General features: G+C 38.7%; 3 protein-coding genes across 7 annotated transcripts in view; 1 reads left to right on the top strand and 2 right to left on the bottom strand.

The window, feature by feature from the left end:
- Positions 1 to 137: 137 nt before the first annotated feature.
- Positions 138 to 12,819, bottom strand: LOC131796543 (nuclear factor NF-kappa-B p105 subunit). Its single transcript, XM_059114138.2, has 22 exons — positions 12,662 to 12,819; positions 11,043 to 11,241; positions 10,482 to 10,516; positions 9,734 to 9,984; positions 8,968 to 9,182; positions 8,505 to 8,663; positions 7,985 to 8,089; positions 7,766 to 7,863; positions 7,420 to 7,558; positions 6,749 to 6,958; positions 6,213 to 6,290; positions 5,486 to 5,621; positions 5,258 to 5,369; positions 4,700 to 4,901; positions 4,420 to 4,508; positions 3,896 to 3,976; positions 2,996 to 3,163; positions 2,475 to 2,532; positions 2,217 to 2,255; positions 1,844 to 2,019; positions 1,441 to 1,591; positions 138 to 1,072 (listed from the first exon to the last, which is right to left on the bottom strand). Exons 2-22 carry the CDS (start codon positions 11,164 to 11,166, stop codon positions 939 to 941), a joined length of 2,760 nt encoding a protein of 919 aa, XP_058970121.1. The 5' UTR covers positions 11,167 to 11,241; positions 12,662 to 12,819; the 3' UTR covers positions 138 to 938.
- Positions 12,820 to 15,283: 2,464 nt separating this feature from the next.
- On the top strand, positions 15,284 to 18,456 carry LOC131796594 (potassium channel subfamily K member 3-like). Its single transcript, XM_059114193.2, has 4 exons — positions 15,284 to 15,596; positions 16,437 to 16,736; positions 17,072 to 17,266; positions 17,362 to 18,456. Exons 1-4 carry the CDS (start codon positions 15,284 to 15,286, stop codon positions 17,541 to 17,543), a joined length of 990 nt encoding a protein of 329 aa, XP_058970176.1. The 3' UTR covers positions 17,544 to 18,456.
- A 241-nt stretch (positions 18,457 to 18,697) lies between these two features.
- Positions 18,698 to 27,409, bottom strand: part of LOC131796507 (rap guanine nucleotide exchange factor 6) — a 32,653-nt gene continuing 23,941 nt past the window's right edge. For 2 of the 5 annotated variants that reach the window (XM_059114098.2, XM_059114100.2), the window contains exons 27-47: positions 27,298 to 27,362; positions 26,848 to 26,955; positions 26,431 to 26,488; positions 25,768 to 25,842; positions 25,268 to 25,366; positions 25,056 to 25,155; positions 24,894 to 24,942; positions 24,374 to 24,452; positions 23,742 to 23,825; positions 23,284 to 23,358; positions 22,905 to 22,976; positions 22,682 to 22,834; positions 22,430 to 22,538; positions 22,214 to 22,315; positions 21,650 to 21,763; positions 21,166 to 21,291; positions 20,764 to 20,796; positions 20,518 to 20,595; positions 20,190 to 20,267; positions 19,555 to 19,596; positions 18,698 to 19,300 (exon numbers count right to left, since the gene is read on the bottom strand). In XM_059114098.2, coding sequence (XP_058970081.1) covers positions 19,568 to 19,596; positions 20,190 to 20,267; positions 20,518 to 20,595; positions 20,764 to 20,796; positions 21,166 to 21,291; positions 21,650 to 21,763; positions 22,214 to 22,315; positions 22,430 to 22,538; positions 22,682 to 22,834; positions 22,905 to 22,976; positions 23,284 to 23,358; positions 23,742 to 23,825; positions 24,374 to 24,452; positions 24,894 to 24,942; positions 25,056 to 25,155; positions 25,268 to 25,366; positions 25,768 to 25,842; positions 26,431 to 26,488; positions 26,848 to 26,955; positions 27,298 to 27,362 — 1,686 coding nt within the window. In that variant the 3' untranslated portion in view covers positions 18,698 to 19,300; positions 19,555 to 19,567. The remainder of the gene's footprint in view (positions 19,301 to 19,554; positions 19,597 to 20,189; positions 20,268 to 20,517; positions 20,596 to 20,763; positions 20,797 to 21,165; positions 21,292 to 21,649; positions 21,764 to 22,213; positions 22,316 to 22,429; positions 22,539 to 22,681; positions 22,835 to 22,904; positions 22,977 to 23,283; positions 23,359 to 23,741; positions 23,826 to 24,373; positions 24,453 to 24,893; positions 24,943 to 25,055; positions 25,156 to 25,267; positions 25,367 to 25,767; positions 25,843 to 26,430; positions 26,489 to 26,847; positions 26,956 to 27,297; positions 27,363 to 27,409) is intronic. The other 3 variants (XM_059114102.2, XM_059114101.2, XM_059114103.2) reach the window with 3 other exon arrangements.

Below are 27,409 nucleotides of genomic sequence, written 5' to 3'. Positions count from 1 at the left end.
AACAACTCAACTGTCCAGGTCAAGTTTCGCATTATCTCGTTCCCAGGTTTCGCCGATCATTTCAATGGGGCAGTCCTGAAAACCATTAACGACATATTGTACCCGTAGATTTACGCAGGAAATTTTAGAGGAACCAATAGATTTCTTAATGTGTTTTATTGATATTTCGTAAATAAAGATTTTAACAGAAGCTTAATAATTGTAGTAATTTACAACTGCAAGAATTGAGGCCATTTACTCCCAGAACAGGGTGCTACAGTCGTCAAGATAATATGACGCAAAAAGGAAAACCATGACCCAGTCTCCTACGCTATCAGAGCCTAGTTATCAGCCTCTTCGCTTCCCTCACAATCTCAAATAACCCACCTGAGAGAAAATGTGATTGCAAAACGAAACAGTGACTACAATTTAGTGACAAATGAGTAAATATTAGCTAAAATGACACCTAGTTCATATTAGACATGGTTATGTTGGCTTTTAAAGCCCCAAAGTTATAACTTCTCCGAAACCTAACCAACTATTGTAGAAATAACACCGATTGCGTAAGGAAAAATAGAATATAAATGGTATATTTTAATAACACGACTCATCTGGAATACACTATGAATTCAGTACTATTACTAAATGACACAATATTACATTCAAACCTGTTACCTTCAAGTTCCGTCAGACGATGCAATGGGAAGCTTATAATAATTCGATCAACCCTTCCATAAGAGGGTGTGAATGTCATACGATTGACTGTTGTACCCGGCGCACCGAGAAATATTGACCCTAAGTCACGCAATGCAAAATAATACTAGATCTACATCTGTCACGCTGTCTTGACATCACAATCCTAGTCTTTCGTCTTTTTCGGTGAAACTGTTACGTACTGCCGGTGCACAAGCCTAAATAAGCCTCTAGTCTAGGTGTATTTTTTTACACAGTTTGTCGAGTTAACACACATCTTGGTGTCTCCTGATGGGTTGTAAATTCCCAGCCTTTCGCGTGGAGTCAAGACTCGTTACTCCTTTCTTTAACGAGGAATTAGAGGATCCTTTCGAAAAACCCTCATCGTACGAAAATAATTCTGAAAAAAAGTAAAAAAAGGGATTTATTATTTTGAAGAAAAGCTAAACAAGGAACAAAAGGAATACACCGGTAATTTTCCCCTGACTGATTGGCAGCCTAAATATCCAGATGGATGATTGTATGACCAACTGACGCGCTGGATCAAGCGACCAAATGAATCAAGCGACCAAATGAATCACCACTTCCCCCCTGACTCACAGGATGAGCACCTGTCTGACTCACTGTCTGCTGATAGTTTGGCTGGCTGATTGATAATTTGACCCGCTGAAACCAACTGACTGACTAAATGCGATCGACTAAACCGATTGACTGTCGGACAGCCGAACGATGAACTAATTGCACAAGAACAAACAAAGCGAATCTTACCTTCCGATCTACTCGCCGATAAGGACTGGGAACCAAGACCGGAATCAAACCCTGAGTCTTGCCGCCCATGCCCATCGAGTATCTCAAGTACGTCTCCTCTACGCATGTCATAAAGAACCTGCCGTAAAGTCTTGATGTTGCCATCAGCAGCCTAAGTGGAGAAAAAAAAGTCATTCATCTTCAATTTGCCTCTATTAATTATCGTGAACTTAAGTGATCATGCGCCATCACTCCATCTCACTCCCTTTTCAGATTTAATCTTTATTGCCATAGTTTTTCCAGGACTTAAAAAACCGTTTGCAAATGTCCTTCCTTTTTCAAGACTCTGCGTAAGCACTCGTGAAGTAACAATTGAAATTCTCTTATTCTGAAACAAGCCTCTCTTCCCTAATCATATGCTCACCTCGTATTGAGCCAACACCTGTGTTGTTGGACTTGAATGAATTGCGAACGCATTCTCCAATGTCCCTAGTCCCAGTCTCCTTCCCAATTCACGCCAGTCCGCTCCACCTCCAGTTGTGGGATCCAACTTTTGGGCCATTATTCTTCTGACGTAAGGATCCAGTTTATCCATATCACCTAGTGAAGGGTTAAACATTCAAAATTAGATGTTTGTGGGGAAAATTGTAAACATTAACTTTGAATTTGCTCACTTTGCCCGTAACCCTCAAATAAACAAAATAGAGAAATTAAGAAGAATTTCTTGATCACAGCATTTCCACTATAAATGAAAGTCGCAAAACCTGATGTTTTCAGAATATACCATAAAATCTTACCTTGACCAAGCGCAAGGCCAGTTAATCCACTCGCTAAATCTAGAAGAAAGGAAAAAGAGTTTTATTAGATGACCTCACCATTAAGGCGCGTAATTTTTATACAAGGCGGGGACTTGTCGAGGAAGATCTGCCTTTGCAATGCCTCCACCTTGCGTCTACAACGCGTCTGCACTGTGTCAGCGCAGCCACAGAAAACTTTCTCGTGTACCTTCGTCTGCATTTTTATCAATGCAAGATTTAAAGGAAAAAAAAACTCACCATCGTCTTGGGAAGGATCCGTGCTCAGTATTTCATCTTCATCCAGGATCTCCTGAACCTAGAAGGACACAAAACGTTCAGGCATTCATGTGAGCTCGGCATCAGTAGGAAGGGCAGGTAAGTGAAGCTCCACGGCGAATTTTGAAAAGCGGCTACTTTTTCGAGCGCTAGCCCTTTGTTGAAGCGTTTAACTTTCCTTACACTCCTACGAGGAGCTAATGAATAACATGTCGGCCTTTCAAATTTTGCTACGGCTGTTTATTCCTCTTTATTTACTTCTGATTGATAATGAGTGTCAATTGCCCTCCGAAGCCTAATTAGAGCTCTTTTCTTTGCTAATTACTTATGTCTTATAGGAGCCTCCTCCTTTTAGGATTCGCTGACTAGACAGAAACTTTCTTACTTCTTGCAAGGGTCAGTGTTTCTTCAACTTTACGGCACTCCGTGAAAAAGCAAAACAAAGGTAAGACTCGGGGCGAAAGAGCTATTGGGCGAAGTGAGCCGCTTCCTGAGAAACTTACCTCAGCTACATTTGCCAAGTCAAAAGGTATTTCATCATCGCTGTTCTGTACTGTTGTATCGGCCCCTGCCGCAACTAAAAGCGCGGTCTGGCCCTTGAGCCCACTGGCTGCAGCTACGTGCAGTGGTGTGTTTCCATCGAGAGTGATTGCGTCCACATCACAGTTCGCCTAGTGAGAAGATAAGACATTTATTTATAAATTAATTCAATAAACATCTATAACAATCCATACCACCAAAAGTGTTTATGGTAAACAAAAGGAGTCAAATGCCTCCTGTAGGGAAAACTAGGCTCAATGACGTAAAACCAAAACCAAAGCCAATCAAAAAGGTAATTTTCTTAAAAAAAAAAAAAAAACCAATCAAAGTCATAATAAATAGATTTCCACGACCTGAAGAGTGAGGACGTCGTGACGGGCTTTTCCTTTGTATCTGATTGACTGAAAGGGTGGGGAAAGTTTTTTAGACCAATCAGAGAGCGCAGTGAAGTGAAACTAATAAAGGGGGTAAGTTTCTAAAGAAACTGTGGTGCTGCGTCGGTGAGGGAGTATAGCCGGTAATTTAGTGTTAACAACTGAGTTGAAAACGTAAATTGACCACCGTAAAAAGAGTAAAAAAGCTGACGTTTCGAGCGTTAGCCCTTCGCCATCGCTCTGACGAAGGGCTGACGCTCGAAACGCCAGCTTTTCTACTCTTTACGGTGGCCAATTTACGTTTTCAACCCAGTTTTTAACACTAAATTACTTGAAGTGAAACTAACATGTTCACCGCAGATCCTGGATGTTTTTCCCCACATTCGATTGAAAAAGCTTTAAGAAGCTTTGGACCATGTACTCGTGACTGTGCCCTTCCCGTACATTGTGGCTCACTTCTTGTGGAAGAAAGTCTATTTAATAGTTTACCTCAAGAATGAGAAATCCAGCGACGGCCAGATTGTCCTGTTCAACTGCATGATGAAGTGGTGTCTTACCACTAGTGCCATCCTAAACAACGACAAAACATAATATCACTAAGATCAGAATGGATAACTACTTATGTTCACAAACAAAAAACTTGCCCTTTTCACGGACTAAAAGACAGATGCCACCTTTCTCACAAAGATTGAAATCCCTGAACAACAAATATTATTAACTCTCGATTTCATCTGAAATTTTCTTGTGCTTGATTTTGGAAATAAGTTGTTCAACCCTTTAACCTCTGAGAGTGATTAGCATCTAATTTCTCCTTAGAAAATCCCCCCCCCCTCAATGAAACATTAAGGTCACGAGAATCAAAGGAATGATCACCAACTAAAGAAGCTATTGATTGTTAAACAAATTCTCCTTGTTAGCACCTTTGGAAACCTATACAGAACAGTCTGGAGAATATTCATACTAATGCTCGGGTGTAAAGGGTTAACACAAGAATGTTGAAAGTAATAAAATACCTGAGCGCTCATGTTGGCTCCCGCAGAATTCAGCAGTTTAAGGACATCTTTACTGCCCGCTAGCACTGCCAGATGCACTGGCGTTAGTCCTGTAAACAGATTTACTCATTAGTAACTTCAATGTAATCCCATACTAACCTACCCTGGTTCTGGAGATTATCTCATTCAACAAAGAGGATGCAAATCGGGTATTCAAAACAAAACCAACATTAAGGAGCTGCTTCTCTCAACGTCTTGCAATAATCCTCTGGTGCGCATGATTTGATTGTTCAATTCTCACCTTGGTAATTCTGCCAGTTAAGAACAGTTTTTGTCACATTGAAGTTCAACATTGCTTTCAGACACATAGCATCTCCGTGCATGCATGCAATGTGCACAGCAGTGTTTCCATGACGGTCACGTGATCTAGCATTTGCTCTGGCTCTTAGCAGACATTCCAGCATGCGAGGTTGCTTTGTGATAGCGGCGAGATGAAGAGGTGTCTGTGGAAAAAGAACAAGCAGAGATCTCAGAAAGGTCACTTCATGCAACCTAGAAAATAAAGCTTACAGCAATTAAAACAATTCTTCGAGAAGGACGTAACAAAGGAGAGGAAAGACACTGGTGAGTGCAACGCACTGATATGGAAAGATAAGGGCATCATATCTAACCACGGAGCTCAAAAGGAAAATATTTGCAGTAGTCATGGACAACAAGAATATTCTTCTATCATCCCCTGATAGGGTTGTGAGACCAAGTTGTTTTCCATAACTCTAAAATGATGTCAGTTGGAAAGACTACTAGGCTGAAGATAGATGATTCAAAAGATTAAGAGCTTCAGGATGAAACAATGACTCACTTGTCTTAGGAAATTGTATTCACTGACAAACGACTCTGGCAGGCTAGCCATGATATCTAACAGACTCTGGACTACTTCTTGCCGAGCGTTCAAAACAGCAAGGTGAAGAGCTCTGTAACAAGAGGACAAAAAAGCCAAGTTTCAGTTTAGAAGCTTGAAATGAACTGATGATGCTCAGAACTTACTGTCACTATTTCCCAGAGCCTTCTGACAAGTGATTGTACTTACGTGTCCCCATTGTCATCTTGCACAGCTGTTAAATGCCTCTGAACAGCAAGTAAATACCGTACGTCACCAGTAGCAGCATAATCACGCATGGCAGCTGATGATTTCTCGGCAAGATTCCATGCTAATTCACTGAGATCTGTAGTAAAACAACAGCAGGAAGTTCGAATAACAAACAAGTTACAAGTATGTAAAAGTTTGCTCATCAGTCAAATAAAGAAAGGTGTCATTCATTTTGTCAAAAATCTGAATACCTCTGGGGGAATGTTACCTTCAGAGCTACTGCTCACATCCTCTACAACTAAGCTAGAGAGACCTCTGGTGAGCTATATGTAAGCCATATAGTTATTTTGGTTCATATGTGTCAAAAGTTCAACCCACTAGGATCAATCAACTAAGTATATAGCCTAGCTCTTCACTGAGTTTCTTTTGCTCAGTTGTAGAGCCCTTAATATCGAAATCTAGAGATCCAGGGTTCCATTTGTTGTACTTTTTCTGCTTAGGGGTTTTTTTTTGTACAAGATTTTTTTCAGTGTCATGCACTTGTTACAAAGACAAACATCCTTCTTTGAATAATGATAGTATAGCACATTTCAATGCCGATTGAAATATCATCCTTAAAGTTTTCTTCGTGTTATACAATGCATTTTTAGCTTCATTTCATGACTAAGATAAACACATGTATGCACCAACCACTAAGTTATTGAACAAAAAACACAGTCAAGCTCACCTGCTTCTTGTGGCTGTCCAGATGCATGTGTCTGTCCAGAAGAATGTGACTGCCCCTGCTGTGATGAGCTCCCACCTCCTACAAAATTTACATTAAAAAATGTATGAGTTGTTAAATTCAATGGCCATGTTATGGAAGGAACTGTTTTGAAATGACTTATCATCCATAACTACACTGCACAATAACATTTGATTCATTCTTGTGAATTTTTCAAAAAAATACATGGATGTACCCTTGAACAAAATTTGAAACAGTCAATTGCCACAAATCAAAATTGTCATAATTTCACTTTTCTGACCATTGTATAAAACAGATTAGATACCCATGCACTATGTGTTTGTCCCATTACAGATCACTGGCAAAATCATAATGCAACAAGAACATCAAAAACGTTCATGTCATTTGGTTGCATCCTATGTTTCCCTACCAAACAAACTTTGACTCCTGTGATATGTAACTAAACAAATACTAGGCACTATGAAATCTATTGGTTACCATTAAACATGACAATAAACAACAATAAGTGAATTGCTCACCTTGATTGCCTGACTGCGAAGTTCCTGAGTTTGTATAATTTGGTAAAAAGCCTATGGTTGGTGCTAGGAAGCCAAAGGCACCAAAATTGAAGCCACCACCTCCTCCCCCTGCCCCACCCATGCCAGGGCCTCCTCCACCACCACCACCACCAAGGTAGTCAGAGAAGTGTGGGATCTTCTTTCGCCTTTTGGCTCCAATTTGCTCTTTGTCTGATGAGAAAATGAAATAATTATCACTTATTATAAATTTTGCGATTATAACTTCTCTTAAACACTATTGGTTGGTGTAGCCAAGCCAGGATTGCTCAGGAAATTAGGATGGACCTAAGATAGTCTCTAACAGCTTGTGAGGACAGCAGCTAAAAGTGTGCAAAGTTCCATGTAAGAATTGCTAAACTGACCTAAATTTACAGTATCAAGTTCAAAAATTAATGACAATATGGGAAGTAAAATCCCTATAGATTATAACAGGAAGCTTGTATTCAGCTTAAATGAAGATTCCACAAAACCAATCAGTATTTTGTCCCAATTTTCCTTTTGAATAAAAATCTAATGGTGCAGGTCATGATGCTTTGAACAGTATTTTTCCAAATATGTGTTCACCAGAATGCCAGGATGGGTATCCTCCATTGAATAACCTGAATCTGATTATAAATAACTTAATGACATACCAAACATTTGTGGTTGATATGTGAACTCCACTGGGTCACTTGTCTCCTGATCAGACTTCCGCCGTAGTTCAAGTTGTACCTTGACAGGTTGTTCGATAGCCACATTCCAGTAAGCAGGAGTTTTGAAAACAATGGCAACCTGGAACCAGGAATAATAAGAAAACAACGTGCAAGTCAAAAATGAAATCAACCTTCACTCCAGGGAATCCATGCTACTAGGTTACTAGATTTTACCCAATATTTTGTTTACCAGTACATGTTAAGGAAGAAGTTTGATTTCCTGACACACAAAAATGAAGCTCCTGGCTCTACCATGACAGAGCAACAGTTTTTATTTTAAAATCACCTGTCTGTGAACATCTGTAGGGGAAAACACTCCACGATCTTCCCATGTTTTTTTACCAGTCTCCATTTCAGTTTCATAGAATATAACCTCAATATCGTCTGCAAGACAGAGTAAGATCATGTCATGTTGACCTCATGGCAAAATAAAATTTTTGTATTGATAGAAATTCACACTTGCAAAATTAAGGTGTAACCATAAACAGTACGATCCAACACCCACCTTTTTGTACTTTATCACACAGTAAGTAAACCTCGTCACCTCCTTTGACGCATCCAGAGTTGCGATCCATACGGCAAATCTTAAGATTTGAGGCTGATGGGGCCTCTGCAAAAATAAGTGAATTGCATTAACTGTATAACCTCTGCAGCTGATTCAAACAAAAGATGTCCTAAGAATTTCAAAATATTAAGGGCAAACAGGTGTTAAGAATAAACAAACTTATCAAGATCAGCTAGAGTGAAACACTAAGAATAACTTATTTTAATAAAGTTTAAGGAGTTTAAGGTTCAGATGTTACAATGGCTGGAATGCCTGTTCAAAATGATGTTTAGCCTATTTACACATTAGCCTATGTACACATTAGCCTATTTACACATTAAAATTACACATTAAAATTACACATTAATGAACAAATGTTTTGACTGTATCAATTGTAACTTCCAGACTTAAATAAGAGCTAAACTTTGCATAATAACCAGCCCTGAGCCTTTACCAAATAAACTAAAGTACTATATCTCACTTGAATCGTAAACTGCATTGGAAATGCAGGGATGCAAAGCTTTTGTAAAAGCACCAGTTTCATCAGGAAGAAATGCTTGAAAACACAGCCTGACAGCATTCAAGTTCATACTCTGCTTTTGTTCTTCCACCATGGCGCGAACCTTTTGTGATTCCTCCTCTAATAGAATAAAAAATTAAAATATCAGGAGACTTTCTTTACTGACAACTCATAACAAGCTGTTTTTAATTCAATAAAGGTCTTCTCTGTTTAAATGATTAAATTTCAAGATCTTTCCACTGAGCTATTGACTCTACATAATCTGATTACTGGCTGTGCTTTTTCAGAAAAAGGACTCATCCAATACCAACATAAAGTTGGTATACAACAAGCATAGTAATGCTTTTAATTACACAGTCGTTACTGGCACATTCAGAGTGCAAGACATAAAATATCATCAGAATTAATAATGTTTCTATCACACCTGCCACAGCTTCTGCCAAGCGTTTATCAAAAGAGCTTCTGTCACCATCTACCATTGCTTGGTCTACTAAACCTGCCACACCAAACACTTTTCCATCTCCTGATGTTAGGGCATTTAATGTAGCTGTGTGAAGGGTCTGCATCTTGATATATCGATCCATAAGCACTTTACCAACCATTTTCTTTGTGACATGTTCAATACCAAGATTGGGAAACCTAAAAATTGAGCAAAATAATGAAGCTAACTTGTGGTTTAGCTTGCTAAATTAAAACCAAGTTTGTACCACTCTGGGTGTAAATATTTGAACAACAAGAATGTCACTTTTTCCACACAACATTCCTTTGGCTCCTTTCACAAGAAATCAATACCCAACAATTTTATGACCTGGACACAGTTAACTTCATGGCAAAGGTCATTACCCAAAAAGATCAAGTCAGCAATCAAGCCAAGTGACCTCATCTACAGTGTGGTTGAAGCTTATTCCAGTTTCCATAACATGAAGCAACTTGGATTGCATTGCTTCTCCCCCCCCCCCCCAGATTAGAAGCCAGTCCTCTGCTAGGTCACCCTTCAGCATTTCATCAGGCTGCCACTTCCCTGACAATTCACCAGTACCCATTTATACTCCTGCACATAGAGAATCACTGTGAGAATAACGTGACTTGCCTAAGAACACAACACGATGATGCAACTCAGATCTCTTGATCTAGAATCTAGCCCATTAATTGGATCCCCAACACTGTTATAAAAGTCATAAACAACTCACGTTGCTGTCATTCCTTGTTCTGGGCCAATCTGTACTGTCACCACTCCATTAGTGGAGTTCTTGCCAATCAGACTGTGTGCATGAGGCATAGGAGGTTCATCTACTGTCACTAATGATACCACAATTCGTGCAGGCCCTTGGTAGTTACAGAGCTGAACAGAAGGATATGACTTTTTGCCTTTCTCAGAATACTGCCCTGGTAAACCACCATGAGATGGGCCCTCACATGGATAACGGAAACGGAAACCTCTCTGCAGAAACAAATGTTATGCAGGGTATTGGTCAATCCTGTCACATATACAATAATGTAATCATCTGAGTGTGTGAAAATGTGAGAAGGACTATGTTTTAATAACTATCACTACATCTTTGTTTTTAAAAATATTGTGAAAGTCAATTTCAGAGTCAAGTAAAGAATTTTATTGTTTCCTTTTTCTTCACCAGCTGAAGGTTTTTATCCAGTTTGTGAGAAGAGATTGGTCAGTTACAAGTTCTAAAATGTCACTGGTTGTAAGACTAGTGGTATTGATCAATTTCAATCTGTAGGTAGAGTGTGGTCACAACTCTCATGATTGAGAAGAGGAATCTCATGATTTAATCATACCTCAGGTTCATAAAATGTCTTAAGGTAAAAGTAAGGCCAACTCTATCAAACAGCCATCAAATGATCTCTCTAAATCAAAGATCAATTTAACTGAGAGCCTAAGTTTGTTGAGTCCAAGTGTTAAGATAAGAATGCCATGTTTACCTGTTTAGGTTGTTCAAGAATTTCCATATAAGGTCCTATAAAAATGTTTGATAACAAAAGTTACATTACTTATAACATAGAAGTATCAATCTTTTTCTGGAATGTTGTCCATACCCTCTTTAACAATTGTTTCAAAATAGAGAGTGTAAATAAACTGAACTGCTTGTGCTTATACTGTTTATGTACCTTCTCAATAACTAATTCCTATCAAAACTGATGAAGCTAAATGCAAAGTTAAATTTGAGTTTCCTAAACTTTGATACAGTTATCATATAAGTCTTTGATTTCAGTTAAAAATTGCATTTGGGTTTAATTTTTAATCAACACAAATTCCACTTTCCCAGGAACAATTTTGCTACAAATAGTAGAGGATGTAAGCACTTAGAATAACCAGATTGGTTTATTGAGAAACTAAGAATGGTATAAATTATCTTGGTTGAAATTGCAACAAGCAGTGAACAATTTTGCTACAAATAATAACTGAGAAACAAAGAGTAGCTGAAATTCTGTTGATTTATGTTACTACAAGCAGTGATACATTAAGTTGGCAAACCCAGCTACCTTGGTACGATGCTGTTGGCACCTGGAGTGCCGAGATGTCGGGTAGGTACCCCGGTGTCAGGAGATCCATCACAAAACTGTCCGTGAGAGTTTCACCGATCTGCCTTTCTGAGTTGGTTGCCATGGTAGTAGCTGGTTCAAAATATGGCAGATCCCCTTACTTTTGGAGTATCTTTTTATAGCTCACAAATTACAAGTGCTAAAGGAAGAAACAACATTTTCAATGAGTACCAAAACATCTTTAAATCATAGGTAACAAATTGTTATATCTAAAGAAAATGGAATTGCCAGAGAAAGAACTTTGGAGACAAAGTTGAGGGAATAAAAGACAGAATTCACTGTGACTGAGAAAAAACATTTATTCCAATCACTTCTAACAAATTCATCTGAATACCTGCATCATCCTTCATTTCATCTGCATTTCCTCAGAAACATGGCAAAATATAGTCTAATACCATTTCAAAAAACAGAGCTTTTACTCATATCTACCAAATGATTACAGTTAAATATAATGAGCAACATACGCATCAGTCAGTCTAAACACATGCTCCTGTATTATTGCTAACAAACAGTCATGCTATTAATCAATATAGTATTGAAGATCCATTTGTTTCTCAATTACAACCTCATAGCCCTGATCATAATAACTTTTGGATTCCATCATTAAATTTGGCACAAGAGGTCAGCATATGGTTATTTTTCAGATATTTAATTAAGGCTGTATTATACAGGACCATAAAACCAAATTGACACAAGAACATGCCTGCATGTTCAAGGCAACAATGAATTTTACGTAAAAGTGATTTTGAAATGGTTACGTTGTGTTCCCCTTTGTTCCAAGTACATTGCTGTAGCTCTTATGCAAAGAAAAACACATTCTAAACTTGATTGTTGTCATTTTGCCCTGAAATTATTTCAAATTACAACATATACATGTATTCATATACGTGTACTAGCTGTGGTAAACATATCGAATTTACCACAACTAAGCATATGCAACAAGCTCATGTTATGTCTGTCTTACATCAATCAAAAATGCCTCATAAAACACATATTTCATGGAGAAATTAAGATGCAAATTTAACTTGAATACAACAGGATCTTTACGACGTTTATTATAAGTCACTCTTCATGTATCATGATCAGTTTGTCACAAGACTTAAGAGCATTAATCACACTGATGATCGGTCACAATCCCTTTTAACTAAGTAGTGACACTATAGGGTACGACAAGCGGAATATGGCTAAGTAGACTAGGAAAGAATGGAAAAAATATCATCAACATGCTGATTAAGCACATGTTTAAGCACTGATCGTGACGTAAAACATGAAGACACCCACCGCCACAAGCTCACCTCGCTTACAACGATTAGTGAGACAATTTCGACGTTGAAATAAAACAAGGAATGAAGTATTCACGTTTGAACGTGTCGTATTACTATGAAAATGTTTCTGCGTTTGATGAACTTAAGTTATTTCGTTCTTCAAACCGCCAGTGTTAGAGAATAATTTCCTCGAAGGATACTGGTTGGTAAAATGACAAGAGAAAGTCAGGGAAACAAAATGTATGCGGCGAAGACAAGCTATAGAGAAGCCCAAAATACGTGAAATCTGCCCACCTTATAACGTTCGTTAGCCTTTTATCCTAAGAACTTGTAGATTCTCTTCCTCTTGTCGACTTTAGCGTGAAAACAACATTGAAGTTTTCCACTCACTCATGTGAAAACCGAAAGAAGTGGTTCAGTTTATAGTCTCCATTCTGCTAGACTAAGGGACTTCCCCGTTCCATTTCTAAGCTTTCTGATTGGACATAAACCAGCACGTGATCACATTTGTTCGGTGATGCAATGACGCTTACTTTAAATATAGCTCTTTTTTGGCGCCGGAAGTGGTGACGATTATAAATCCCGAACAGCGAGTAGTAGGGAATTTTCCCTTAATTTCAAAATAAACAATTCAAGCAAAAAAGCACCAGTTTGTGCATCAAACTATCTGTGATGTAATGAAAAATATGCTAACAGTCTTCAGGAAGTAATATTGGTGACGGGATGTTCCTCGAAAATGCCCCATCTATAGAGAAAGTAAAATCATCTTAGCCTGAGAAGACTGAAAATGAAAAAACAAAATATATGAATATAACTTGAATTTAAAACAAATAGAAAATGAGTCTAAAGCTGTGCTTTTTGAATATACCATCTTCATTAAACTGCTTCTTTACGCTTCTATCCATTTGTAAACATTTCGCATCTACACAGTGAAAGATTTATGAAATACTTAGTTTTCGTCGCCATAGGAATGTTGCTTACAGCAGCAAAATCTGCAAACATTAAAAAAGGAAAATTTTTTACGTCTTATATTTTTACGTCAGCCATTATTCTGGCACTCTATTTGTGCCAATTTGTATCTCAGGTTTGAGCCGCCATGTTAAAAAGGTACGGTCTGAAAACGGCAAAGCTTTTGACCATTATAGTCTTCATTTCAGTATGGTTTTAAAGGAAACCACAAGGGCGAATATCTAATTCCAAATAGATACTGAGAGAGAGTAGAATAAACAGTCCAAAGGGTGAATTAAAGCTGAATTGTTCGAATGAATTCTATCAGAGATTGACTTTTAGGCACCGATGCAAAGCTTAACAAGGCGTGACGGATTTGGTAATCAAATTTACCGTAAAGAAGGCAGGCCTAGGTCTGAAAACCGATGTGGGAAATTATACACTTTGGTCTGATATTGCAACCTCCCTCTCAAGAATTCGGAGGAGTAGCTGAGGGAGAGAGGATTGGTGAAAGAACGCGCATGGTTTTCTCTGGCCTTTTTGGATGATTTAGCTTTTGAAGCAACGGTGTAACCAAGACTTGTTGACCATAACATATTTTCGGTTTCGTCTTAAGTATGACTCGTTCCAAGTGTTCAATATTAAGGCAGAGACATCCGCGACATCATGGTTGCGCATAATACAGCGAGAAATCAAGGAAGGGGAATCACCCGCGCGGTTGCTCGAATGAGAGCCCGAAACAGATTGGTCACTTGGATGGAAAAAGCATCCTCAAAAAATTCACTAAGAATCTAGAACGAGGTGGAACAAAAACCGTTAGACCCAGCAAAACATTATTATTGTACAGCCTAAAGAAACTGAACAGGAAGTAACTTTCCGAAATCCATCAGCGAGGATTGAATGACTCAGTTAATTGAAGAAGTTCTCGTAACTGCCAAGCTTCATCGAAATCCGATCCGAAGAACAATTTTATAAGAAAAGGAAGAACAATAGCTTCTAGAAAATCGGAGCGCGCTTTCTGCTTTTGTTGGTGAGGGCAGCTGCTCCCGTCATCGAAGAACTCTCCGGGTAGATGTCTCAGAGGAGACTTCATCTAACGGCGCTTCTCAAGCACTGTACTTGTATGTCTTAGCTACAGTTTAGCTTAAAGGTGAACTGAGAAAATCACCGCTTTTTATATTATATAACTTCTTTTTCTTTACGCAAGTATGTGATGCGATCGGACGACGCTAAACAGCGAATTAAGAGACTTCGTCCATAAGAAATCTTTTGTTTGATCTCTGATATCCCGTATTTTTAAAGGAAAAATGTTTTATGAATCAGGTGTTGTCTTTCCTTCAGCTAATTAGCCAGCCAAAGTGAATGAAATGAGAAGATTCTGGTCTGAATTAATTGCGTGTTTGCATTTGACGTTTGGGCGACCGTAGAAAGATGCTATAATATTTCTATTTGATAAGGGTCTGAAACGAAAGTGCCGACAATAGAATCTGTTGATGAAAACAGTGAATATTTCATGAAGTTTGGGGGTTTTGTAATCCTGCACGCAATCAACGGTTCTGAATGACCTAGCTTGAGATTTCATACAACACTATGTTTAACTTGTAAACATCAAACTGCTTCTTAGAGACAGAAGTCTAATTTGTTTACACTTTTTTTAATCAAGATTGTAACTGCGGTGACAAGATCCTATGTGAATCTTTAACGCGGGGCATTAATTGAAGACTTGTGGCGATTGGTCTGTGGTCAAAAAAACAACTGAATTCTCTCTAGGAAAAAAATAAATTAAAAAAGCAAAGTAGGCAACTGTGACTCACTTAAAATCGTCATTCAGCATTTAATTTAATTCGAAAAACTGACAAAACTTCGCGTGTGTGACTTTGGAGTTACATCAGTTTACACGGTGGTAAAACAGGCTGAAGAGGTCGAGTCTTCGAAGGCAAAACAAACGTCCTTCAAGTGTCTTGAACAATGAAAGCTGGCACAAGAGATATTTTAATTCGCTTCACTTTAGTTGCGTTGTTTCTATTAATTGGCGCTGCAGTTTTTCAAGTCCTTGAAAGTACAACAGATCCACGCGAACTTGAACTGGCTGAAGACGCCGACAAAGCAACTCTGGAGAAAATGCGAACAAACTTAAGCGTGAATATGTCGAAGGAAGAATTTGACGATCTAGTGAACAAGCTTCATAAATTTCAAGAAGATCATCACCAAAGAGCGTCGAGCTATGAGTGGACGTTTTATGCTTCACTTTATTTCTCGTCGAGTGTTATAACCACAATCGGTAAGGTCTAATGGTTAAATTACCGGTTTTAGTTACAAGGATAGCTCAACATCCATATAATTTCTATGAAGTGCTATCGAAGGCTCCCATGTTTATCCACTACTCTGTAAAAACGTCCTGTCTACACGGTTGTTTACAACTCGGAAGAAAGAAGAACAGACTGACCCATCCTCTTCACAACTGACTGCGGAGGCGTACCAGTTCGAAATCGCATAGCTCACTTTCAGAGAAAGTATTATTGATTTAAGACGCTGTGTTAGAAATTGTCACCTTATTCGTCTCGTAGTCTTCCTAAGTTTTTGCCTCCAAACTCGTAATCTTTTCAGGCTGCACGAATATAATATATATATATGTGTGTTGCCTTGATCATATAAGTTTTCCATTCAGTTTATTGACGACTGGATTTTATTGGGAGAGATTTGGGGATGCTTGAAAGACAGTTACAGTCTTGAATTCATTGTCAAAACGTTCAAACATTGATATTTGAGCTATAAGCTACAATTTAAAAATGGTTCAACTTTAGGCTTCACTTCCCCTTTAATACATATGTTTTGTAACAGTAAATTGTTCAATCACTCATGCACTTTCATGATCGATCGGCCTCTCGACAGACAACCAGGAAGCAAATTGGTCCGTCAGCTTGAAAGTTGGTCCGTTGGTCAGCTAGCCAATCAGATCGTAAGCTAGTCAAAGTCAATCATCTAGGAACCAGGGAGGGGGAAAGCCATGATCCCGGTTCATCGTCAGTCAGTTTGATACCTAACTAGTCACACCACTCAGTCAGCTAATACCCCCATGCCTATTTCTTTGATGCACTGACGCTCAATTCTCTGATTTCAGGCTATGGCCACATGGCTCCTGCCACATTTGGCGGCCGGTTATTTTGTGTTTTTTACGCGCTATTTGGTATACCTCTCTGTATGTTGGCGTTGAAATCAATAGGAGAGAGAATCAACGAATTGATCGAAAACGGTTTTATTTTGATCAGTTCAAAGTACCAGCTCCAACAAGACAAAGGTATTAAGATTAAGGTGCTATTAAGCACTGCTGCCCTGGTCCTAGTCCTTCTCATGCTCGGTGGACTGCTGTATTTGTCAGAAGGCTGGAGCTACTTTGACGGAGTTTACTACTGCTTTATAGGTATGGCTTACGTAAGTTATTATAGGAGAGACAATGAACTAATAGCAAGCGTGTTTGGAACACAAAGGTACTTAGGAACATACCATGATAAGCTGATGATTAAAATGTCCATGATCTTAAGGCGGATGAATTCCTTAGCTCATTCAATCATCAATTCATTTGTTCATTAATTCAGTCATTCAAAAGCTCACAATGTCCATATTATGAACGAATAACTTGTTGAAAGCAGAGAAATATTATCGTTCGTAAACCATTCAACTGATAAAAATGTTAAGGTTTATTCTTTGTAAATTTATAAACTAAATAAGTCATTAGATCATGTTTTCTTTTATCAGCTTTAAGCACTATTGGGTTTGGGGATATGGTGCCTAGAAAAGGCCAGGAGCCTTCATCCGGGATCCAAACGCTGGAACTTGTCGTCCGGGGTTTCTACATTGTATTCGGCCTCGCCCTTGTGTCGAGTCTACTCTCTGCAGTTGTAGCGGCAGCTGAAGTATTGAACAGATGGAACGGCTTCAAAAGGACAAAAGGTGTGTATAAGGATTCACTAAAAATTTTTACAGCAAAATTCAGGTGGAAACCGTTTTATTATGACTCATTTTTTCTTTCCTCTTCCCTTAACCAGGTCTTTGCTGTCACAGAAGGACGGGTGCAAATATCACAGAGGAACTGGGTCCAGTATCTGATGGCTTGTACACAGTCTCTCGCAACCTGGATAATATTGTGTTTCCATCTGTCATTCCTTTCAGACGATTTGCTTCACATCAGTCAACACCGCTGATAAATGATCCACGCTGGCTTTACTGAGCTGAAAATCTTATCGATAGTAACCAACCAGGGCGTGACAGTAAGATCGTGTTTTTCTGTGTGTGATTTACTGGTGGAATTTCTAGATCTAAGAATGGCGAAGTAATTTCTTGGCCCAAAGACGTAGATAGATGGTAAGAGCAAGCTACCTAGAGTTATGCATCACTTATTATTATGAACGGATTAGCCCTGTTAACTTTTATTTACAGATTGGTTTGACGAGGCGTTTAACTGTTAATATAAAAAATAGAGTTGGCAGACGCTACAGAAGCGGTACTCCGTAGTTTTATAGAATGGTTTCAAAAACCACGAACAAAACAAACCGCAGTTTTCGTAGAAACTGTAGACAATAGCTTATCAGCTGCTTCATAATCTTACTAGGTCGACAGAGCTCCTTTGGTAATGTGGCTTGTAACATGTATAGCGGGAAATTCAAGAGGAAATACCTAGCACGTGTATATTGTGGTGTTTTTCAGGGGTAAATTTTTCATGACAGCCAACTCTCACTCTTTGTAAATAAGCATTTTTCTCATTAGTTAAATTTTATTTCAAATATTTTTTCTCAAGCGACCAATGATCAAATTTATTAAACGACCGCGCCCTTTGGGGTGCTCAGATATTTTTTTGTCTTCAGAAGCGACAGGTCAAAAACTGATCATATCAATTTATAGATTTATATTTTTGTCTTCAGTAACCATTTTCTTAGTTCAAAATTATCATGATCAAGTTGTCTGGAAAGAGGGGAAGGGCTTCGTAAAGACGTTTTTAAGACGCGAGCGGCGACTGAAGAAACAACCTCTCAAATTCCGGCTACCAACGTTAAAATGTCTTTGCATAAGTCTCTCGGAGACTGGTTGTTATTTACCGTCTGGAAGGGGCTGGTGAATTTTGGTTTGGTCACCACAAAATTTATCTGATTCCCCCCCCCCCCCCGCCTATAAATATTCTTATGATCCCCATCTGATTGGCAGTCAATTTTAACCCCCCCCCCCCAACCTTTATACTCTGTTGGCGACAACTGATCCCTTCTCCGTCCCCCTTGAACACCATGTAATCCCCAAATTCCCTCAGTCCCCACCCCCAAGGTGATTTTGAATGACTAGTCACTATGCAGCAAAACTCTAAAAGGCAACACCACACAAGGTAACACAAAAGCCTTTACCAAAAGTATGTTTAATAATTTGTACTTATAATGTAGCCTATAACTTATTTACAGTTGATACAAAAAAATTTGTAGACTCAGAAGTAGGTACATCTCTCAATATTTTGAGATTAAAATAAAAATGTATGTTTAATTGAATGAGTTTTTTTTTCGTTCCATAATCCTACCTAGACTACTACAAAGGTTTAAATATTTCTATTCATACTGCCAGAGAAGCCCGCGCCGTGCTACAACCATCATTATTTCCCTTTCATTGAGTATATATGATCTGGCGAGATTCAAAGTAGTTAAAAATAATGATTGTATGATTTCATATATCTATGCAGTTTTAGACAGACGGCCTGCTCTGCCTATCGTTATACAAATACGCTGTTTGTCTTCGACTAGAGGCTTTCTTTTTGAGAGTTAAAAATGAAAGAAACTCTTCTTGCCTATTTTGTCTAAGATAATCCGCAATAAATTCAACTAGCTTTGCACAGGAAAGCTTAGAAAGGCCTCCAAAAAAACCAAAAGCTCATGAAAATAAATCACTCGAAACATAATAAAATATTCGTTTTCTGGGAGGGATGAATCGGCGAAGGAAGTCTTCATAGACCTGGAAAAAAAAAAGGTGACACAACTTCAGAAAGGCATATCGTTACGTTAAGACTAACATTGAAAATTCATAGTATGGAAAAATCTAAAATCCCCCCCCTCAGAAGGCAGGAGGGATATTTCTCTATCCAACCACACAGTTATGGCTCTTTAAGAAAGAAAAGCAGTTCCTCAAAACATTTGAACTAAATCACGAAATTAAAAAAAAAGAGCTTTCGTCCATAATGTTTTCAAGTAATTGGATGTTTAACTTACCTCACATGTTCTGTTAAACAGCGGAAACTTGGCCCTCTTCTTCTGTGAAAATAAACGATACGAAAAAGATGTAAACCAGATCAAAACAAGATCAAAACAACTGTCTTATTTCAAGGAAGAAAATATTTTGAGAAGCACATTCTACATTTAGTAGTCAACACAACATCAAGTTTCTTATTTCGGATAAAGGAACAACATCGTACGAATTCAAAAGCAAGACAATAACTTTGGCGTGTGTTTTTTTTTTTTATCCCAGATACTTTTAACCAAGTGATCTCAGCAAGTTTCGGCTTGATGGCAGAGTACGTTAAAAATAAGTAGTCGAGCTGTAGGGCAAGCCATCGGAATTGCAAAATCGGAGCTTTGCCGAAGTTTCGACTCTTTTTCACCCAGGGCTCACACATTTTTCTTCGCAGCAAGCTTTTGTATTTTGTTTGAAACAAATGAACATGTTGCTTCCGATTGGCTCGCCTCTTCACGTTATGTCGTAACCCACACGGAATGTTGGGAGAACACGCCAAAGACATGAGCGTGTTTCAGTTTGCCACAAAATCCAAAATCTGTTTTTAACCAATAAGAGACGCCGTAGCATTTCAGTCATATAAATAATACTCAGCACAAAAGCAATAACCTACCGTCATAATTTTCTACGTATTCTACTCTGTTGTACTGATCTGGATAGTGGTAGCTGACATACTGGTGATATGTAACTCCTGGAAAAGTAAAAAATAAAATTAAAAAACGGACCTAAGAGCGGATCACGGACACGTTTTCATGATTGCCAAGCAAGTACGTCATTTGCCGCCATCGACGATTTTATAATAATTTAATTTTACTAATCTCAAATTTTCGGTATTGATCTAAAACGTGATCACGTTGCTGGGAAAGCGCTCACTTTGCCAACTTCTCACAAAATGCGCGCAGATAATAAGAAGAATTTGAATTACGATCTCAGAAACTCACCAGGATGATATGGATGTTCTTGTGAAGAAGTTGAGTGGGTTGGGCTGTAAGGAACACTATCGGTGGAAGGAGCTTGTACTAAAAAGATCAGAGAAATACAGATAAATATAAAAAAAAGTCTCAAACTTTAACGAGGTTACGGTAATTAAGAGTCCTTGACTAAACTCGTCCTCCGATCTCCTCCCACCACTCCTGTTGGGAGAATGAACAGCAGAATATTTGTTACAAACAGTTAACTTTTTTTACCTGTATACATGATCGGCCTGACTACCTCCACACCTGAAATGACGAAAAAACAAGGACATTCAAGTCAACAATCATACTTATTAACCGGTTATTAATAAGTTGCACTCCGCATAAAGCTGTTAGGGCTCAGGGTAAGCCTTCTCGATCAGTTACGAGCTTTCCCGCCTCCCTTCGGCCAAAGTCCCTCAGGACTACCAATTACTCAGGACTTTTGTTTGATGCTTAATGGAAAAGTTGACCCGGAACAATGGACCATTTCTTGATACGCTCTCTGGGAAATCTAGCGAAATGCTGGTAAATATGGGGGGGGGGAGGTTTCCTAGTAGGTTCATGGCACAGTAACAGTGATAATCGGCTAGTAAGCGTGAAGGACTTCATCTAACCACAGAATTATTGTCTGACCTGGTGGATGGCGGTATTGTGGTCTCTGATGATCATCATTGATATGCAGTCTTCTGAGTTCCTGCATATGGACGGTATCTTCTGGTAAAGATGTTCTGTCCGCTTCAGGAAAGACATGCACTTCCTCTGACGGAAAAAAAAAATTGCGCATGAAATAAGAGATTTAATTTTCCTTCAAAAAATACTGTTCAAAGAAGAAAGAGAGAACGAAAAAGAAAGGAAAGTGAAATAACAGTTATTGCGACTCATTTCATACCGTGGCAATCACGCAAAATTCAAACTCGTTTTCTTTCTCTTTTTCAGGTACAGAAATTTCCGAGTAAAATAGTTTTTTAAAAAAAATATTTCTTTGTCACACAAAGCGAATCGTCGCTACTATTAGTCCTCCTTTCAAACTAAATACGGGAAGAACTTCCCGAAACCGCTGTTTATAACGTAGCCACGCTTCACCTTATTCTTTTCATATATTGCTGAAATAGTTTACCTTCACTGATTTGCTTTGGAGACTGCACATCCGGTAACGATGATGTACTCGCTGTAGAGGACACCGAGATTCTGTCACCCGCTATGTCTTTTCTTAGAGCTAATGGCGAAGGAACTGAGCACAGAAAGAAAAACTCCATTAAACAAAGTCAGCACAAGTTATTTAATAATTGGATGGTTCAACACATTCTTATGTCTTAATCAATTTTCTGCTCATAGCTCTGACTACAAACGTGTTGGTGCACTTCAATTTGGACCGGGTCACAGGATACCCGGACTTACCGCTTTTGACAGTAGTGTAATCGTTATAAAATATTGTTAAAGAGATAAAGAATCACAAATTAAAAGGTCTCTTTGATGACAAGAATCAATGTGAAAGGAATTTATTACGAAGTGAGGCCTACCATTATAACGTAAAAAAATATTCAGGCTTCTTTAGAGATGTTACAGACTCGTGTCTAGGGTCCTATAGGTTCTCAACCTCTGGCAAGGGGGGGGGGGGGAGAAGGGAAAGGAGGGAAGAGATCTGTAGACAGCAGGCACCAAAAACAGTTTCTTTGCTCACCCGTCAACTCACTTGGTTTTCCAGCTTTACGATCTTTCTTGTTCGCGCCTGGAGAGGACGTGGGCGAGTTCTTCTTTCGTGTCTGTACGCTGGGAGGAGCTGCTGGACATGAGGAAAGAAAACGATTGAAAAAATTAAAATCTGCAAACACAAGGGTCCAAAAACAATGAGTTTGGAAGGAGAGACTGGGGCGATGGAGTGACAAAGTTAACTTACCGGATCCTTGTGGAGGTTCGCAGACATTTGACATTTCTCGTAACTTTTCTTCATCTTGTATGACAGTTAGGTTCGACAAGTATTGCTTTACCCTGCGTGACATCATGGACTGCGTGACAAAACAAAATGCAAAACAGAGTAAGATAGAGCAAGATCCAAGACTAACGTGGAGAATCAAATTTTCAAATGTCAACTGAAATAAAGTTAAGGCGTCTGTTTAAGAGAAATCATCTTGAAATCAGTTGTTCTTACCTCCTCGTACATCTTTTTGGGATTTTGGTCACGCAACGATCTCCGACTCCATGTAGAGCTACCTGTTACCATGCCGACCACCGTTGACGTCATTTTCTGTTGCCCAGGTCCTCCTTGACTGTTCAGCTCGTCTTCGAACATCGTGTCAGGGTCCTGGAACGAGAAGAATTGCGTTAAAATAATGTTTCTATGAAATGCACGCACTAATCAGCGTCATACTCACGTAGGGAATGGAGTTGAATTTTGAAATCTGGCGAACTTCTCTTGCAATGAGTCGAAGCTTTTCAAAATTAACCTGCAAATATATTCAAACAAAATTGTGAGCAAAAATTTATCTTCCGCAAGTGAAATCAAGGAAGGAATGGGGTGTAAGCAAATCCATATTGCGCCGCACTCTTATAAAAATAGGTGAGTTTCTCAATTCTACGACTTTTTATCTTTTACAATTAACGCAGCGTAGGCAGCTTCTTCAAGCAAAAAACAAAGGAAAACAATATTTCCTGGAAAATAGTCTGGGAGGGGTAAAAAAATTCCTCTCAAAATTAGCTTTAAAAGTACAAAAAACCAAGTTCGTTGTGAAATACAAATGGATATTCACTTACAAGTCCGTCCACGATACTATCATTCCCTAGATGAATGAACGTCAGATCCTTCGTTATGACAGGAAAGAACGGAATCTAAAAGAAGAACAAAAAAATGACTTCAATCAAGCTAACTTTCATTCAGTCTTCCTAATAAGAATCTTGAAATTCAACATGTTATCGGAAGAGTTTTCTTTTTAAGCATGATATCTGTCCATACACTTCGCCAACAAAATATAATTGTGACGAATTCATTCGCGTTTTATCGCACTTGTCTCCTTTTACTTTTGCTCTTTGCAATAATCTTTTTTAACAATGGCTGATGAGATGAATTTGATTTCAGTTTTACAAAGCTCGATCGAGATGCGGCCTATCACAAGAATTAGCCTAAGAGAAGTCAAAAGAAAGTGTTTTGGATAAAGGTTCGAACTTAAAAAAAGTTCAACTTTTCATAACTCGTAATGGTGGACTGCACGTACCAAGGGAGGCTCTCCGTGTTCTCCATTTAGTAAATTTCTGTATTTAGACATGTTTCTTGACGGATCCATCAGACTCTGAAGATCCTGAAACAGACAAACAAAAAAAGAACACACGTTTAAATTATCCATATAAATATCGTCACACGACTCATTTAACGTGGGTCTGCAACACAGTTCACCCATAATTGATAGTAGAAAAGAGAGGGTAAGTTTCTAGAGACTCTGTGGTGCTGCGTCAGTGGGCTAGTTACGAGAAAATTTGGTTTTATCAACTGAGTTGATAAACGTAAATTGGCCTTCGTAAAGAGTTTCTGAAGCTGACGTTTCGAACGTCTTTGTCAGAGCGAATAATCAAAACGTCAGCTTTAGGAACTCTTTACGGTGACCAATTTACTTCATCAACTCAGTTGATAAAACCAAATTTGCAAAACTGATAATAACCCGGAAAAGCACTGTAAGAGTAAAGTGTCTCATACACCTCGCATCACAGTGACTCAACTGTGACTCGAATCCAGACTTCGACCGGGCAGTCCAGCGCTGAACAGTTCTAACACTAACGCACACACTGCCACAGGCTTGGCACTCCTAAAGACACATTAAACCTGATAAACATCTCTTTAAGCACAGCTCACCTCGAATGCCTTGCTATGCTTTGTGGGTAACTTGTCCCACGTATTCTTCAAACGTTGTACCGTTGAGTGGCCAAGACCGCTGAAACAGAGAACAGCGGGCGTAAGTTAGAGGGAATGACTTCAACAAAGGGGTAGCTATTTGGTTTATTTAAAGAGTTAAACAAACAAATGCGGCAATGTCATGGTATTATATAGGTATTAGTATAAAAAGCGAAAACTAGGAGCGAACAGAAGTCGGCAAAAACATCTGAGCATCGACAAGGGCAGAAAAATATACTAAGTGAACTGGAAGGCGAGAAAACATGTAATCATCGACAAAGTGACAAACCTGACATAATAAGAGGGAAATTCTCATAAAACTGGAGGGCGAGGCAGTCGAGGAGCTAATTTAAGGTCTCTTTTAAGGTCAAATAAAGCGCCGAAAAAAAAGAAAAGAAACGAGAAAAAGGAAAAGAAAAACTACAATGCCAGTAACTTAGATAAACCAAATAAGGGTTTTATCTTACATACATTAACTCACCTCACAATAGCAAATAACGAATTGTAGTTTTTGCATTCTTTACAATATCCTGTGAATAACACATGAGCATATTAAGCCAAAAATATTTCAACGCTTTGGAATAAAAAACTTTCGAATATCAAAGTCAAATACTCAACATGCTATTATCTAGGTCTGACTTACTTGCAATTTTGATAAAAGCTTTGATTAACTTCATTCTCTTTACTAAGTTTGCTTCACTGCATATTTCGGTCACAACCCAAAACATCTCGTTATTTACAATCTGCGAAAAATGAAAGAATGCAAACATAGCGTAAGTAAACTTCAAAATGCGCAGCCTTGCGAATAATCAACGGCTGAATTTTACTCTTGTTAAATGATTAGGTTCACTTTACCTCAGAAAATTTTCGTAAGTTTTCTGTGAGTTTCGGACCAAAGTTCCACAGCTTGTAGATGTACTCGCGAGGATCAATACTTCTAAAAACTTCAAAATCCTGTAAAAGGAAGATCGTTCGAGGAATTATGAGAAATTGAGGATTACCTCTACAGCTGCAAAGTGGGTACAGTTAGACCTTTGTTTTGATGTGATCAACAGGATCCTCCTATTCGTCTCAAAAAATTGGAATAAATGGGACAATTCTGACGATCTATGAACTAAAAATGCCTGACTAAAGCGCGTGTTTTGTGTGACAAAAATGTGTTACTAACAAGACCTGGAGAAAAATTTAATCCTCTCTTTCCTACGAAAGAAGAGAACGATGTTAACTTGATGGCTTGAAAAAAAGAAAAAAAAGGTTGAGGTACTCTCAGAATCGTTCAGATTTGGAAATCATGCAATCTTTCCTTACGCAAACAATTCAAGCAATGATTTAAAATTGCGCAAAACTCCCCCTACCTGGAGTGTTAGTTCTTTGGCCACCTCTTTCGGTTTAAGTTGCAACAAACTACACTGAGACTCCTTGGCCAGCTCCTGAATTTAGATTCGAGAGAACGTTAATCAGAAATGGTGGCTACTTCAATTTGTCCACAGGATTAATTTCCATGCTACCAATAATGCGTCTTAACCCAGACCCTCTACATTTTCTCAAGACCTACCCATTGCTAATCCTCTTATGGCCTCGAAATCTTAACCATCCTGTTTCTTAAAAGTTAATTTATTTCCAAAGTTTTTCTTGCAACTTATTTATCACGGGATAATATCCCCAATTTCATAACTTCTTGTTAAAAGGTTAAATAATTCAAAGGCTCATTCGCGTGGGCTTATTCGCTTTTCAACTCTCGTGCAGCTGTAGTTCACCATGATTCACGAAGATCAATTCTTAATTCAAGTAAATAAAGTACTTCCGAATTGACTTGTTACGCTAATACGCTTCAAGCACGCGCGTCATGCCATCAACCAATTAGATGTTAGCCTAACATGATCCAGTCTATCGTGTTTCCAAGTGCGATTCACGTGCAATATTTTGCTTCATTTCATTGGTTCAAATTGTTGCCATCGTTTGCTCTGATTGGCCAGTTTGATTGTCATGGTAAAAAGAAACAAAAGAGCCCCACTGACCTGAGCGGCCTCGTCAGGGAGAAGCTGACTTGAGACACTGTTGTTCTTCAGATAGTACCTGGGAATAAATAACGAAAAGGTGATCACTCACTTAATTCTTGTAAATGACGATACGATAACGCAAATTTATGGAAGTTAATTATGAGAATCTTAAAATTAAGATCGGGAAAAAGTAAGAAACAAAAGAGGGTTGAAAAGTCGTGGGACGAAGGAAAAATTTTAAGTCCCCTTGAGGAATCGAGCCCCAAACCTTTGGATTCCGCGCCCCAATACCCTGCCACTGAGCAACAGAGAACTCCACAGTAAGCATTGATATGTGACACGCGTCTCCTCTACTGCTAAGTCGAAATCATCGTGTCAGTTAACAGAACAATTTATTCGTCTTGTTACGAGCGTGGGTAAGGAGAGTTTACTCACCTTCCGTTCAAGTGGATTCTATCGGGAAGATTCGTCAGCATGTCGGGAAGTCTCCGCTGTTTCACGAACCCTCCGTCCTCGACTGTTACTTCGCACAGCGCGTATTCTCTGGATAACGTTGAATATAAAGCCGGTTTAAAATCAAACTTCTCCTTTATCAGAATCCTGAAGATTTTACCCTAAGACTTGCAAGGATATTGTTCGCCACTGAACATTCCGCGATGTGTTAATCCTCAAAAATATCACGGAAATTGCAACTTTTGCTTCGTATCACATTTTCAAACACGATGCAGGATTATCCCGGTAGATAAATAGAGAAACTGAAGATTACAAGGAGTTTTGATCGGTTCAAGAAGATCCGTTACTGAATGACTGCAGAATGTGCGGACCAATACAATTTTCCACTGAAGTCTGGACGAGCTTTACTCAGTTTCATATTTTTATTTTTACCTTGGAGAGCCCTGAATTCCAAACGCTTCAACGGCTCGGTTAACAACCTCTCGTGCCGTAGTTTCCTACAAAACAAGACAAAATAGTCGGCAAAAACATCTGAAATACGGTG

This window comes from Pocillopora verrucosa, chromosome 3 (genome assembly GCF_036669915.1).
Source record: "Pocillopora verrucosa isolate sample1 chromosome 3, ASM3666991v2, whole genome shotgun sequence".
Lineage (NCBI taxonomy): Eukaryota > Metazoa > Cnidaria > Anthozoa > Scleractinia > Pocilloporidae > Pocillopora > Pocillopora verrucosa.
This window is presented reverse-complemented; position numbering and strand designations above follow the sequence as displayed.